The sequence below is a fragment of the Colossoma macropomum genome, unplaced genomic scaffold (genome assembly GCF_904425465.1).
Source record: "Colossoma macropomum unplaced genomic scaffold, Colossoma_macropomum, whole genome shotgun sequence".
Classification (NCBI taxonomy): domain Eukaryota; kingdom Metazoa; phylum Chordata; class Actinopteri; order Characiformes; family Serrasalmidae; genus Colossoma; species Colossoma macropomum.
In genome coordinates this window covers 27,025,403-27,040,708 of record NW_023494793.1, presented here as the reverse complement: position 1 = coordinate 27,040,708, position 15,306 = coordinate 27,025,403, and the positions used below count along the sequence as shown (strand labels likewise).

The window sequence follows — 15,306 nt, the reverse complement described above, 5'->3', positions numbered from 1 at the left end:
GACTTACATTGAAAATAAAGAAGGTTTTTGCCCTCTCCTGTGAAGTTCCTATTTTGGAGATACTTGTTTTTCTTTGGACAGTGACGTCATTCAGTTTCTTAACAGTGACGTTAGCCACCTGACTTTCTTCTGCATTAGCCAGCTATCCAGCCCCATTTATCCACTCCAATGAGCTTGTATGTTTTCAGAGTTTCCTGCCACCTTCAAGATACATCATCAGAAGTGTGATATTCTAACCCTTATATTAGAAAATCTCACTCTACAGACTATTGTGGCACCAATGTAGGAAGCAAGTAGGTTAGGGTTAGGATTAGGGCCAGGGTTAGGGTTAGGATTAGGTTTTGAGTAGAGGTTTAGGTTAGGGTTAGGATTAGGGCCAGGGTTGGGGTTAGTTTTCCTTAAAATCGATATTGTTGACAAAATAGTCAAAGTCAAGCCCTATTTAGGATGTTCACATCTTAAATGGTGTATTAGAGTGAGCTGTCACTGTTAGGTTTCTGATTTGAAGGGTCAAATGTTCTGGCAAGGGCGGCTAATAAAGGAACAAACATGGTCACCTCCTCCCTCCCACTCCTCCTAAATACAGAATGAGTAGCTAATCCACAACGGAGGGGACGTAAAATAATGCATTCTCATCCATAGTCAGAGTGACTCTAATGATACAAAGCACTTGTGACAGCTCTGAGATGAATATGTCTCCCTGGACAGTGATTAATGTCCCTGTCCATTTACAAATTGACTGAAAAACAGTCATGACTGCTTTTTTCCCTGCTTTTTTCTCTTTGTCAGTCCAACCAATTGCTGACAAGACCCCCTGTCCATTAGTTCTCCTCTAGGTCCAACATGCATGCTGACCAAGAATTCCACTTCTTACATATTGTTCAATAGTTTCTTACTCAAAACACATTAAAAGAGATGAAAATATGTCAGTGGTGCAGATATTAAACAGGTAATTGATCAAACAGTTGGGTTTTTTTTTTTAATTGAAAAGGAGATTTTTTATCCAGTGCAGACTGGAACATGTCGATACAGGCTGTACATTAAATGAAAATGTATTTTGGTACCACTTTACTATAAATAATTGATGAATGGTTTAAAATTAGATTATTGTTGATTATTAATAGGTCATAAACACCTTAAAAATAATTATTAAGCAGTTATAACACATAAAAAGTACAATAGTGAGCTGCTATATACGAATGAATATCTGATGAAGCTGAGTGATGGAGAAGACAAGTAAAATAAGTAAACCAGAAAGATCTCAAGCTTAACAGTGTAGATGAAAACAGGCTCACTTACCTTTATTTATGTGTTATAACTCACTTGTTATGACCTAATTAATAATCATTAATAAATTAATAATAAACCGTTCATAAGCCCCTTATAAGGGTAGTCTTATTTTAAAGTAGTGTTTATTATGTAGCTGAGCATTTAATACGTAAGTGTGTAATTCTTTAAATAGTATAGCAGATGGACATTGAAGCCTGAGCCTGACCCGTACCCATGACTTTGAGACTTGACCAGGCCTGACTTTTACTAAATTTGAACTCTGAACAACCTGACCCGAGTTGCTGATATATTACTAGAGACAAAATTTATGAGAATATATAAAAATGAACCTATTCCTTCAAATAAAAACACATCTACTATATTCAAAAATCTAAAACCCGAGCCTGATGTTGCCGGCCCGAAACCTGTTGTATTTTTCAAGGGTGCTTTAGTAAAGAAAATGGTTCTATATAGAACCATGAACACTCAAAGAACCCTTTGCATAATTAAAGGGCTCTTTGAGTGTTCATGGTTCTATAGAGAACCATTTTCTTAATGAAAGAACCCTTGAAGAACCATCATTTTCAAGAGTGAAGCTTGACATTGAAACAATAGAACCCTTTTGGGTGCTATATAGAACCCTTTTCAAAAAGCTTCTATATAGAACCATCTACAGCACATTCTCCATCAACTTGAAGAAGAACCATTTAATGATGCAAAGAACCCTTTAATCATGCAAAGGGTTTTTGGAGTGTTTCTGGTTCTGTAAAGAACCATTTTCTTTATTAAAGAACCCTTGAAGAACCATCATTTTTAAGAGTGTAGCTTGATACCGAAGGGTTCTACCAGACCCCAGGAAGAATAGCGGCTAATGTTGCCGGCCCGAAACCTGTTGTGTTGTTGGGCTCTGTTGAGCTTGGGTCAGGTAGCAGACCTTCTGCTGTAGATGGTTCTATATAGAACCTTTTTGAAAAGTGTTCAAAAAGGTTGAACACCTGAAAGGGTTATTCTATTGTTACAAGCTTGACATTCACAATAGAAGAACCCCTTTTCAAAATGTTTTGATATACAACCATCTGTAGCACATTCTTAAGAACACTTTCATGATGCAAACCTTCTGTATAGAACCATTTTCTTTAGTAACACTCAAAGAACCCTTGGCCTGATTGAAGGGTTATTTGAACGTTTGTGGTTCTGTATTTTTTTAAGTTCTAGGAAAACAGTTAAATGTTTCTGGCCCGAAACCTGTTGTGTTGTTGGGCCCTGTTGAGCTAGCAGACCTGCTAGCAGAACATCAGTAATAACACTAGACTTCTAACTGATGGATCATCTAAAGACTGACTGTAGATCTTTTGTGGCATCACTGTGGTGGTACTGTGGAATCGTATGGAGCTGTACTTCATTATGGCTGTCGTGAGGTTTCAGCTGAAAGGCTTTTCCACTTTGGTCGTCTCAGGCAGTAACACAGCCACATGCTGCCCAGCTTTAGCACACAATGGAGTCAAACATTAGCGCTTGCCGGAGTGTGTTAGCGTGTGGATGAGTTGTCGCTGAAAAGCCATTGAGGATATTCTCACGCTTCAACAACCCAACTGCCCCCCCACACTCTTCTACATACTATCACTTTCTCTCCTTATAGGTTCCTTCTGCAATCCTCTCTTCTTCCTCTAATCTCTTCTTCTCCACACTCGTCACCCCCTGCCACGGCAAACACACACACACACATATACCCCACCGCTGTCACTCTGAAGGTTTCTTCCAGCGGCTTGGGCACACCCATTTACTCCCCTATAAGCAGAATAACTCTGAATAAAACATGAGAGACAGACCCTGTTCCGCTCACGCAAATCGCACTCTAGATGCACCTCTCTCTCTCTCTCTCTCTCTCTCTCTCTCTTTCTCCTCCCTCCTCCTCCTCCTCTGCTCTCTCCCAGTTCTCCCAGCATCGCTCTTCTTTTCTTTTCTTTGGAGGGAAAAAAAAAGCAAGCAAGCCAATTGCAGACGTGGGAGCAAAAGCCATCCCCAGAGTGTGGATGAGAGACAGAGAGACACAGAGAGAAAGAAAGAGAGAGAGACAGAGAGAGAGAGAGAGAGAGAGAGAAAGGAATGGGGATAGCGAGAGCCATCCAGAGATAGAAAGCACCACAGAAAGAAGGGAAGAGAAAGAAAAAGCAATATAGAGAGGTGGAGAAAGAGAAAGGTGTAGGAAGAGCTACTCAAAGCTAGAAAGAGCAGCAGAACAAAAGAAAGAGAGAGAGCAAGAGATACAGATTGAGAATGAGAGAGAGAAGAAGAAGCAAAGGTAGCAAGAGCCCAAGATAGAAAGAGCCAGAGAAAGACACAGACAAAAGAAAAGAGCGAGAGAACGAGACACACACTGAGAGTGAGTGAGCAAGATTGAGAGAGAGAAAAAGAGAGAGAGAGAGAGAGAGAGCGTGAGAAGGTAGCAAGAGTCACCAATAGAGAAAATAGAAGAGAGAAAGAGAGAAAGATGTAGCAAGAGCCATGCAGACAAAAGAACGAGCGAGAGAGAGCAAGAAATAGAGACAGAGAGAGAGAGAGAGAGAGAGAGAGAGAGGGATACAGAAAAAGAAACCACCCAGACAAAAGAAAGAGCAAGAGAGAGAGAGAGAAACAGACAGATAGAGAGATAGAGAGAAACAGAGACAGATAGAGAGATATATAGAGATAGAGAGGGGGGGGGCTGTATCAAGACCCAGATATAGAAAGAAGCAGAGCAAAAGAAAAGGAAGAGAGAGAGAGAGAGAGAGAGAGAGAGAGAGAGAGAGAGAGAGAAAGCAATAGAGCAATAGAGAGGGAAAGAGAGAGAGAACGAGCAAGAGCCACCCAGAGATAGAAAAAGCCAAAGAAGCAGAACAAAAAAGCAGGAAAGAGGCTGAGTAGGAGAGAGAGAGTGAGAGAGAGAGAGTGAGAGAGAAAGTGAGAGAGAGTGAGAGGGAGGCAGGGAGAGAGAGGGAGGGGAGGAGAGAGGGAGGGAAGATTAGAAGCAGAGGAGCAGGTGCTCTGGTGCAGGTCTCTGGTGTTGGAGATGACTCTGAGGCGCTGCGCTCGGTTCTCCTGCTCTGGAGGAGCCGCTCCCTCCACAGCCGTGCTGGAGCCACGCTAACACATGGAGAACCTGCGTATAGGAACATGGAGGATTTTAGCAATATTAGGAGTCTCAGCCCAGAGGAAGGTAAGACCACCTTGCATTGTGGCTTCTTTAACCCCTTAAACTCTAAAGATGCTTCAGCGGCTCCACACTTAAGTTCACTCCACTCTCGAAACTATATGGTTGCTTCTGTCTCCAGTTGATAAGTTTATAGAAGAAAGAAGGAAGCATTTCATTCTAAGGATTTTTATTTCTATTAATCATTTCTATCATGAAAGTGTGGCTGTCATTGTCAAATGGTGTAAAAATCAAGAGGCTTTGATCTAAAAGCTACGATTTACTTTACATACTGGCTTTATCTACTATAAAGCCAGTATGTAAAGTAAATGGTAGCTTTTAGATAAGGGTGGGCGATACAGCACAAACATCACGATACTTGAAGTTTTTCATGGTACTCTGTATGTATCATGATATTCAGTTTTTGTGAGGTTTGTGGACGAGTCGAAAGACTGTCAGTACGCTGAGTTACTGCGCACTGGATGTTGTTCTTTACGGCCTCTATAAAAGGTCTAATTATAGAGAGCCTGTAAACAACAACAACAACAACAACAACTGTTTAACTGATATATGTGCTTGCTCTGTGTTTCAGAAATACTGCTGCTACCTTCGACACTCTCTGAAAAGTGTATCACGATGTCATCATGGCATATTGTATCGCCCACCTCGCAGTTACTGAGTAATTCATACTGGATACAGGTTTATACAGTCAAAAGTTTGGGTACCCCTGATCAAATGATGTTTTTGTTGATTTGTGAAAATATGTGCACATCCTCTACAGAGAAAACACTCATGCAAATGCAGAATTACTGTTTGTTTGCTGAATTGAACACATTAAGGAAAAAATAAAACATAAAACGAGGCCTGTGCAAAAGTTATGGCACATTGAATATGTCATGTTTACTGTGGAGTCATTTGACTGGGTGGTGTACAAACTTTTGCAACTGTATAATCCTTAAGATCAGTAAATAAATACTCAGCCTGGAGTTTAAGGGGTTAAAAAAGGAACAAAAGGGACTTGTTGCAAAAGAAAGAGACGCACCGCGAGGGATGCACGCAGCAGCATGTTGCTTGTAGGTGGGAAAGAGGCGGTGAGAGTTATCCTGGACATCCCTCTCCCGTAGATGTTTTCTTTTTCCCTCGTGCATCGTCTTTTCTCATCCGTCTGCTTTTGCAATACCGTTGCGAGCGCGATCCACTTGCTTCGAAGCGATCCTGCGTGGAGTGCGGAGGAGAAAGTGCTGTACTGGCTTTGTTTTCAAAGGGAAGCTTAACACCATCCCACTCTGAGTGTGTGTGTGTGTGTGGTGAGATAGCTTGTTGAAGTAGTTATTAAAGGAGTTCTTCACGGAATTAGCACGCTCGCATATGTGTCCGCCTGGCCTACCTACACAAGTGAAATAGATTTAACTTGAATATAACAGCTACTGTTTAAATGCAAACACCGTTTAAGGGTTCCAGTCTATTTAGTCATAGAAGAATCTACAGAAATAAACTAATAGTTGTAGTTTTAATGCACTATATGTGACGCTTTAGCTTGGCCAGTGGATACATAGTGTGTTAAAATATGTTGATTACTCCAGACAAAGTAGATAAGTAGGCCTAAATGTTGCATGTGTTTACATCACAACAAACAGAATGTCAACTGGGTGCATTTTAATAAATCTACATGAAGAAAGCAGAAAACGCATTGATCGAGATATGATACATGACGACAACAAAAGCCTGAAGTTTTGGTTTTGTAACACGTTTAGAATGTTTTCTAGGGGTTGTGATTTTTGGGGCCTAATCAAATCTTCACTCAGGATCAGAATTCAGAAATCGACTTAAACTGTATGCATCATTACAACCCTAACTGATACTCAAACATGTACAGATCATTTCATTTCAGAAGCTCTGGGTGTCTTTCAGAACAACTGCCATTCATTTGATTATATTGGAATCAAATACAATTGCCGCATTTGGCAAATCACAGAGGATGCCTTAATCCCTTAAAGTCCCAGGCTTATTACATATTAAGGCTTATTATTCAGTAACTATAGGGACTTCAGTGCAAACCGAGCTATTGAGCTATTCTTAGCATATAGAAGTGTGTATTCTTAGCTATTCTTAGGTTATAGAAGAGTGCAATAGCTATTCTTAGGTTATAGCAGCGTGTAATAAAACTTTGGGCCCTGGTCATTTAAGGGGTTAAAGATCACAGAGATCAGCGAGCAGCAGTCCCAGGACAAAAGTACCTAAACACATTTTTTGTAGCTTTTCTAAAGCATTTCTCAGGATGATCAGACTCTACAGTGCTTTGAAGAAGAAAATCCAAGTTTGTAATAGAGCAGCTGAACCGCTGTGGTGTGCAATGCCTTCTCTTCAAGACTGCAGCTGTGTATTTCGAGCAACATGGCCAATCGGTAATGAATCTCCATTATTCTTTGTAGTCTTGATAGTATCCAGGCTTCTTCAGTAGAGATCATGAAGCGCGCTTGTGATCCAGTTGTAGGGCTATGATAGATGTGGCAAGATACCACTTTTTTGTTTTCTGATAATAGGAGCACTGAAACCATGAGTATGGGTTGATAATGATGCTGATCTGATATTTTTTCCCTTTAATAATGACTACGCTTTAAAACAAGAAATGGGAAATTTCTAGCTTTTTATTAGCTCCACAAAAATTAAATTTCATTTACACTACGAATATGTGCAACATTAGTCTATTTAATTGAGCAATTGTAATTTTAGCATAATACATACATCATATGTATGTCATTCACGTTTGAACATCCCTTGTTAACAGGAAACAAACTTAAATATGGCATTTTTCTGCTAATTGTAGTGCGATTTCTATTTGTTAAACTTACTGGGAAAAAATACCACATCCCACGTCCCACGTAACACATTACATATTTTACCTGAAGCTTGTAACAGACATAATAACATATTTTACCCTGCAGCAGTTTCACAGTGACTCAGTAAAGAGTCTGGCCTTTGGTCAGGCTACCGTTTATATTTACAGTCATATCTAGAACAACTAGAATGACATTTTTTCCTAATTCAGTTCCTGATTATGTTAGTGGTTAATCTGACAGAGGTGAGCTCCTGAAGTCCTAACCAGTGGGAGAGCTCGCTTGGCTGTATCTATTTAGATACCACAGAGAAAAAAAATCCTGATTGGATCAATTTCCGTTGGGTGTGTCAAGAATTTAACACTTAAAACGTAAACCTGCACTACATAAGTTTTGGCGATTTGGGGACCTCTTTGGTGGAAATGTGTAATTGCATGCAGTACAGAACATTTTGTTGGTCGTCAGTTGTGCTTTGGACCCCTTCACCGAGCAGATGAATCTGATGATTGTGAGAAAAAGAATTCAGTCAAAACTTGGTGAAAGGTGTGTCTTCAGGGATGTAAGTGAATGAACTATTATTTTTATCATATCCTCATCAGTATAATGTTGATTTTACATTTGAGACACATCAAGCTGGACCATCTTTTGGGGCTGTGCATATTTTAGTGTTTCTTTCTGTGGACTCATCAATGCTACTTTCAATTTTAACAACAAAATCTTACATAGAGCAGCTTTAACACTGAAATAGCAAGAAAAAAAGAAAATAGCAACTAGCATGAAGACTATTAAAATGAACTAGAAGTTACAGACTCATTACATGTTCTTTGAAGGCTTAAAGTGCCCTGGGGGTCCCCCACTGACCCAGTTCTGTAGCAATTATATGGTGATCTGGATGCAAATTTGCCATATGAAGCAAAGCGTGGCGTTTAGTGTTTGGAGGTTTCGCCTGACCTGGCTATACTGCGTGCCTTTTCTATTTCAGGCATGACAGATTGCTAGCAGGCATCAGCAGAATGATTGAAGCAGCCAATTATATTTAAATGGTATGGATGTGAACTGAAATCCTTCATTACCACATTACACCCTGGCATAATATGGTCATTAATATGGTGTGAGTCTACAAAAGACCAGTGAGTGACAGTTTGATCCATATTTTAATATAACATCCTTGGCAAAGATGGATCCTATTGCAAATATTTCCTTATTATATGTAGATATATTGTATTTGGAGGAGCTTGTGTGCTGAAAAATGCAATTGAAGTGAATGATGCTAGCAATAGCAGAACGACAGCACATATAACGTAGCTTTTCTCAGTAGTTAATGCCTAGCAGCCATCCCCAGTCAACACACAGCACATATATGCCCTGAATGCACATCTCATTTACTGTCAACACCCACGACCACCGGAGCAAGACTTCATTAACCCTCCTGGATCCCCTATGGCATATCCACCTTGAAATGCCTCTTCTTAGATTTTGTTCCATTATGTGTCAATCATAGCTCTTTGCAGTAAGCAGGGAATTTCTGGTGAAGATGTGGATTCTAAACTTCCAGTTGATACCATTTTTTGTGTTTATCTGTAGAAGAGGAGATATTTTATAATGATTTAAATTTGATTAAAAGATTTTTATTGCTTTATGGAAAGAAATATCTTTTATATTTTTGTTATTTCATGACATCAAAACAAATGAAAAATGAGTTTGGATTTTGGAAAAAACATGTCTCAGCACTGATTCAGTTGAACATCAGGAGAAATGGCCTTAGACAAAAGGCGTAAAGCGAAACTAGTACACGCACCACAGCCTCCGACAAAATAGTTTCAGACAAAATGACCTTCGACAAAACAACCTCAGACAAAACCACCTCAGATAAAGTAACCTCGAATTAAACAGCATCAGACAAAACTGCCTCAGATATAACAGCCTTGGACAAAAACAGCCTCAAATAAAACAGCCTCAGATAAAACAGCCTCGGACAAAACAGCCTCAAATAAAACAGCCTCAGACAAAACTCTTAGATAAAAAGGCGTCGGAAAAAACAGCCTCAGATTAAATGGCCTATGACAAAACAGCCTCAGACAAAACCACCTCAGATAAAGCAACCTCCAATTAAACAGCATCAGACAAAACAGCCTCAAATAAAACAGCCTCAGATAAAACTGCCTCAGATAAAACGGCCTCAGAAAAAACAGCCTCAGATAAAAACTGCCTCAGACAAAACAGCCTTGGAAAAAACAGCCTCAGACAAGACAGCCTCAGACAAAATAGTCTCAGATAAAGCAAACTCCAACAAAACAGCCTCAGACAAAACTGCCTCAGATAAAACGGCCTCAGAAAAAACTGCCTCAGATAAAATGGCCTATGACAAAACAGCCTCAGACAAAACAGCTTCAGAAAAAAGAAAGCAATCTCCAACAAAACAGCCTCAGACAAAACTGCCTCAGATAAAACAGCCTCAGACAAAACAGCGTCAGATAAAATGGTCTATGACAAAACAGCCTCAAATAAAACAGCCTCAGACAAAACTCTTAGATAAAAAGGTGTCGGAAAAAACAGCCTCAGATTAAATGGCCTATGACAAAACAGTCTCAGACAAAACAGCTTCAGACAAAATAGTTGCAGATAAAGCAACCTCCAGCAAAACAGCCTCAGACAAAACTGCCTCAGACAAAACAGCCTCGGAAAAAACAGCCTCAGATAAAATGGCCTCAGAAAAAACAGCCTCAGACAAAACTGCCTCAGATAAAACAGCCTCAGACAAAAACAGCCTCAGATAAAATGGCCTATGAGAAAACAGCCTCAGACAAAACAGCCTCAGACAAAAACAGCCTCAGATAAAATGGCCCATGACAAAACAACCTCAGACAAAACTCTTAGATAAAAAGGCGTCGGAAAAAACAGCCTCAGATTAAATGGCCTATGACGAAACAGCCTCAGATAAAGCGGCCTCAGAAAAAACAGCCTCAGATAAAATGGCCAATGACAAAACAGCCTCAAATAAAACAGCCTCAGACAAAACGGCCTCAGACAAAATGGCATCAGACAAAACAGCTTCAGACAAAATGGCCTTAGGCCATGTTTAACATTTATAAGATTTTTGATTTTTTAAAAAAGATATAAAATTAATCTCCAGGTCACACACTACCACTGTGTTCCCTTCTTTTAACAAAAGAAAAGGTGATGCTGTCCTTATTATTATTATTATTATTAGTAGTAGTAGTAGTAGTATTACTGCCATACGTGCAAATTAAAAAAGCTACCCACCACTTGAACTGGTATTACCATTTATTATTGTTATTATTGTTATTTTCCACACAGCTACCTGAATAAATAGATTCTGTTACATATACACACACAAGCCCACTTATGAGATTTTGTGTAATAAGTAAATCATACATGCTAATGTTACTAACATTGATGATTATTCATCATTAGCAGTTTTAGTAACTGACCTATTCCTTTAAACTATAATTCACTTGAACCTGCTGCAGCATATCTGACTCCTAGTAGTTATGTAATTATGTAATGTGAATCAAATGTGTAGCAAAACAGCAATAATAACATTTTAAGGCTGCACTAGCATCACTCTCCTCCACTGTCATTAAACTTCGACGGCTCCTTCTGTATCGTCTCTTGCCAGCTTCCAGTCCACAGCATGTGCTGTGGCACGTTTCCAAGCACAAACCCAACAGCTCCAAGCGCAGAACTGTTGTGATTATGACAGCAGAACAGGATGCTATTGTCTGTTTCAAAACGGCGAGTATTTTTTGAGTGGCCTTCTCTGAAGCTTAGAGCTGAACACTGTACAGAGAGCTAACAATCATCTACTTTAGAGAAGAGACTACTTCCTCTTTTTGTGTTCTTGTAAGAAAGTGATGACTAATGTTTTTTGTCTATTGAATAGAAGTGCCTTCTGATATGACTGTGTTTTTGTCTCCCTGCCTGTGCTGTGAAAACAGGTGCGTTTGTGCTTATAACTGAGCTTTGTGAAACAGGTGAGCTGCTGCCGTGTGTAATTTGTCAAAAGCTACAGTCCTTTAGCTTTACTGAAGTCAGTTTTACTGTAGAGCTTGGAGTCAATGCTTCTTTGGCACAATTGACATTATATATGATATTCTAGCAAAGAGTAGAGGATTTTTTTGTGCTGTAGGCCATGATTTTACACGTTTGTCCTGAAGGCCACATCATTCACACAAATGCATTACAGCAAGATATGTATCACTGCTGTCAGAAGAAAACCTTGTATCTCCAAAATGATAACTTTACAGGACAAGGAGAAAACCTCCAAAGTTCAGTCTTAGAAGTTGGTTGCATTTTCTGTTTCTCACAATCCAAATAATCCCAAACACATTCAGTGATGTTGAGGTCTGGGGTCTGGGGTGGTCAGTCCATTGTACTGAGAACACCAGCAGCTTCTTTGTTTGATTTGTAAATATTCTCTTTTTCTCAGTAAGGGCTTCATGACAGCTACACATCCTTTCAGACCCATAGTATTGAGTTGTTTTCTTACAGTGGAAGGATAGAGAGAAACTTGGATTTTTTCAGATCTAAAGCAAGAGTGGAGTTTGATTTCCTCCTCAAAGATGAAAGCTTTAAGTGCTGTTTATCTGATCTGATCTGGTTTTGGTGGTCTAACAGGTCAGGTACAGTTGTTAAGAGTCCAGTTTTCTCTGTGTTTTCTGTTTTTTGCTTAATTTGCTGTATTATAATTATGATTTTAGTGAATGAGAATAGGCAATGACATTTTTTTTTCCTTCCTGCAAATAGCAGCTCCTATAAAGCTACCATGTAAGAGATACAAAGTTTTGCAACAATAACATGGTATATATGGTATACTGAAGCGCAGTCGCATGTTTTGCCACGTGTAAATGAAGTAGGCCATCACTGCAGTCCTCTGTTTGTGAATTATTGGCATTTCTTTTGACATTTCTCCGTTTGTGTGACTTCCTTCGTATTCGAGAAGCAGCACCTAAAGTAATGCAATTGCGACAGTTGAAAATGTCACATTAGCTTTGGATCAAAAGGTTTACGGCACTGTAAACCCATTGCTGCCGCGGCTACATCAAACACAACGCACTTGAGATATGTAGGGATCGGGCCTGACCTTACCTTCCTGTGTGTGCGTTACATTTCTTATCGTATCATTAAAAGGGTTCAGAAGGGTGATAGACTGACACTCACCTCATCTTAAATTCATTTCCAGGAATGCCTCGGAGAATGCGTGCACTGGGGCAGTTGCCGCGGAATACTAATGTGTTGTTTGACAGTTTTGTTGCGCTGTGAGACTGCCTTCACTCCTGGAACTCATTGCTTGTGGTCAAGTAGCTGACAGTATTGCAGATGGGGGGGCGGGGAGGTGTCATAAAGTCTGTAGAACCACAAGAAGAAAATTGAGGAACACCTCTCCACACACTTCCAGTCAATGAATGCAAATTTGGCAGCTGAGCTTTCGAGCAGTTCAGCCTCATTGGAACCTGAAGTGAGGAAATAATTTGTGAAAGTGCAAAAGTTTCAACATATACACACCTAAAAAGATGATTCTTCAAGGATTCTTTAGTAAAGACGTAAAAATTCTATATAGAATAAAAAAGAGTATCTAGAAAACAGTGCACCCATATACACCTAAGAGGCTTTAATTTTGAACACACTTCTTTAACGGTTCTTTAGTAAAAGCATGTAAATGGTTCTGAATAGCACCAAAAAGGGTTCTGCTATTGTTGCAAAGAACCCTTTCTGGTGTCATATAGAACCATTATCAAAAAGGTTCTATATAGAACCACTTACAACACATTCTCCATTTCCATCAAACATGAAATGGTTCTATATAGAACTTGTGGTTCTAAATAGAACCATTGCCATTACTAAAGAACCCTTAAAGAACCTTTATTTTTAACAGTCAGACTCATTCACTTCATAAAATATAACTGTATGCGGTTAATAATTGAATCGTTGAAATTCACTGAGAAATTTGAACTAAACTTCCCGACGCTAATATAAAAAAAGAACAGCTATGCATATCTACTCGTGATCTATGTCTTTAATGAAGAGTATCTAGAACACAGTGCACCCATATACACCTAAGAGGCTTTCATTTTGTTCTTTAGTAAAAGCATGTAAATGGTTCTAAATAGCACCAAAAATATTCTCCATTAATCTGAAGAACCATTTTACCAAGCAGAGAGCATATTAGCACAAAGAGTGCTAATGATAATGATAAGCGAATATCACTTTGAAAATGCTAAGCTCAAGAAACATGGTGAAAAATCAGATGTAAACAATCTTTAGTGTCTCTCAAACTGTATTCAGTCAGTCATGTTTGGTGTCCACAGTCCTTTTGTTTTGCACTACAGCTACGAGGCTAACTTAGCTAACAAATAATGGACGCTTATTAGCTTATATTAATTAGCATTGTGTAAACTGCACACATAAATCATCTTATACTTGGCTCAAACCTTGTTGAGTTGTTAAGTAATCTCAAATAGTCTTGCTTATGTTGTTTTGGACACTGTATGTATGTGTTATCTATATAAATGAACAAAATACAGGCTTTAAAATGGCTGCCGCCACTGTTTTTAGCTATGCGACATGCTTTCGTCCAGTTTGGTAGATAACAAGTAGATGTCATATTGTATCCGAAAGGCAAACTGAGCAAGTGTATAATGATTTAGGAATACCATGTGTTTGATGCTAATTGATGTGGTCTAAGCTTCCGTTACGTGTTAGCAACATTAGCATCATAGCATCATAGCTCCAGTGCAAAACTACAGAAACAAAGTTCAGACATTATGCATGTCTTGGCTGATCTACTTGACTGATTTGGGTTATAAAAAAAGCTTCTGCCTTTTACATAGAACTGTCTATATTACACCATACAGCAGCTTTACAAAGGCTAAGAACAGCATATGTTAGCCTATGAAAATGCACTGTAGAGCTAATCCATTACACTGCCTCTAACCTCAAGTTTGACCAGAGACTTTGTTGAAGCTGAAGTACTTTTTGAAGAGCCTCTCTTTAGCTTCCTCTCTGGTAATTCATTAGTAAGATGGTGAAAGAAATTCCACATTGATTAGCATGAAAACAAAAGGGCATTCGACACAACACCCTGGACAAGACACAGACTGCATGTACATGATTATGAGGATACAAGAGGCGACTTGAGGGCCAGCTTAACTGGTGAATTATTCGAACAGACACGTAAGAGCTGGCCTTTTGATGGCTTTTGTGATGATTCTTAATCTCCTCAAGCGGAATTCTTCACTTTCGAGAGCTGCGGGATGGTAAAGAAGTGGCGTTGTTATTAAGGGCGGCTCAGTAACCGGCGTCTATGGTGTCTACTTCAGGTATGAGGACCATTTAGACCTACATTAAAGCTGGTACTGTGTGACTTATCTATAAAGATGGACAAAAGTAGACAAAGTTCAGGCTTTAAGATGGCTGCCACTACTGTTTTTACCTAAGTGGTTTACTTCTGTCCATTTTTCATAAATTACAGTGTATTACAGTGTCGGAAATCACATAAGCAGGTCTAATTGAGATTACCTGACGTGGTATATAGCAATTGTAAGATTTGCAGTTTGCGTAGTGCTATTTGGTAGCATGCAAGGATCTATTACCTGCTAGCTACGTTAGCTTAAATTGTTCAGAACATGTCTTGGCTGACTGACTACATTTGGGGTAAAGGAAAAAAACTGTGTATGTTAGATTTTTCAGCAAACTGACACTTCTAGGCCTTTCTGCTTTTGCGTGATCTTTGTTTTCACATGATGTAGAGGCCCTCAATTTTACATCCCCCATTGTTTTGTATGATCATGTTCTAATTGTTAACTGTTATCTATTATTATATATCCCCAGATACATCCCAGTCTCAGCTTATGAGACATCACTCAATAATCACACCTTATATTATGTAGTTTATTATAGTTTATATAAATATATATTTTACATAATAGAGCACGTAATGCACCAAACAGAGGACAAACTACCCCGTTTTCCTAAAAACGTACCCAGTAATTTGATGATGGAAGAAAACAG

The 15,306-nt window shown here is 39.1% G+C and overlaps 1 protein-coding gene across 3 annotated transcripts in view; it reads left to right on the top strand.

The window, feature by feature from the left end:
* Positions 1–15,306, top strand: part of plch2a (phospholipase C, eta 2a) — a 221,437-nt gene that overhangs the window by 118,836 nt on the left and 87,295 nt on the right. Inside the window, exon 1 of one of the 3 annotated variants that reach the window (XM_036579013.1) lies at positions 4,256–4,465. The exons of the other annotated variants lie outside the window; for them this stretch is intronic. Within the exon in view, the coding sequence (XP_036434906.1) occupies positions 4,423–4,465 (43 nt within the window). The 5' untranslated portion in view covers positions 4,256–4,422. Of the gene's footprint in view, positions 1–4,255; positions 4,466–15,306 lie in introns of those variants that run through there. 3 annotated transcript variants of the gene reach the window in all.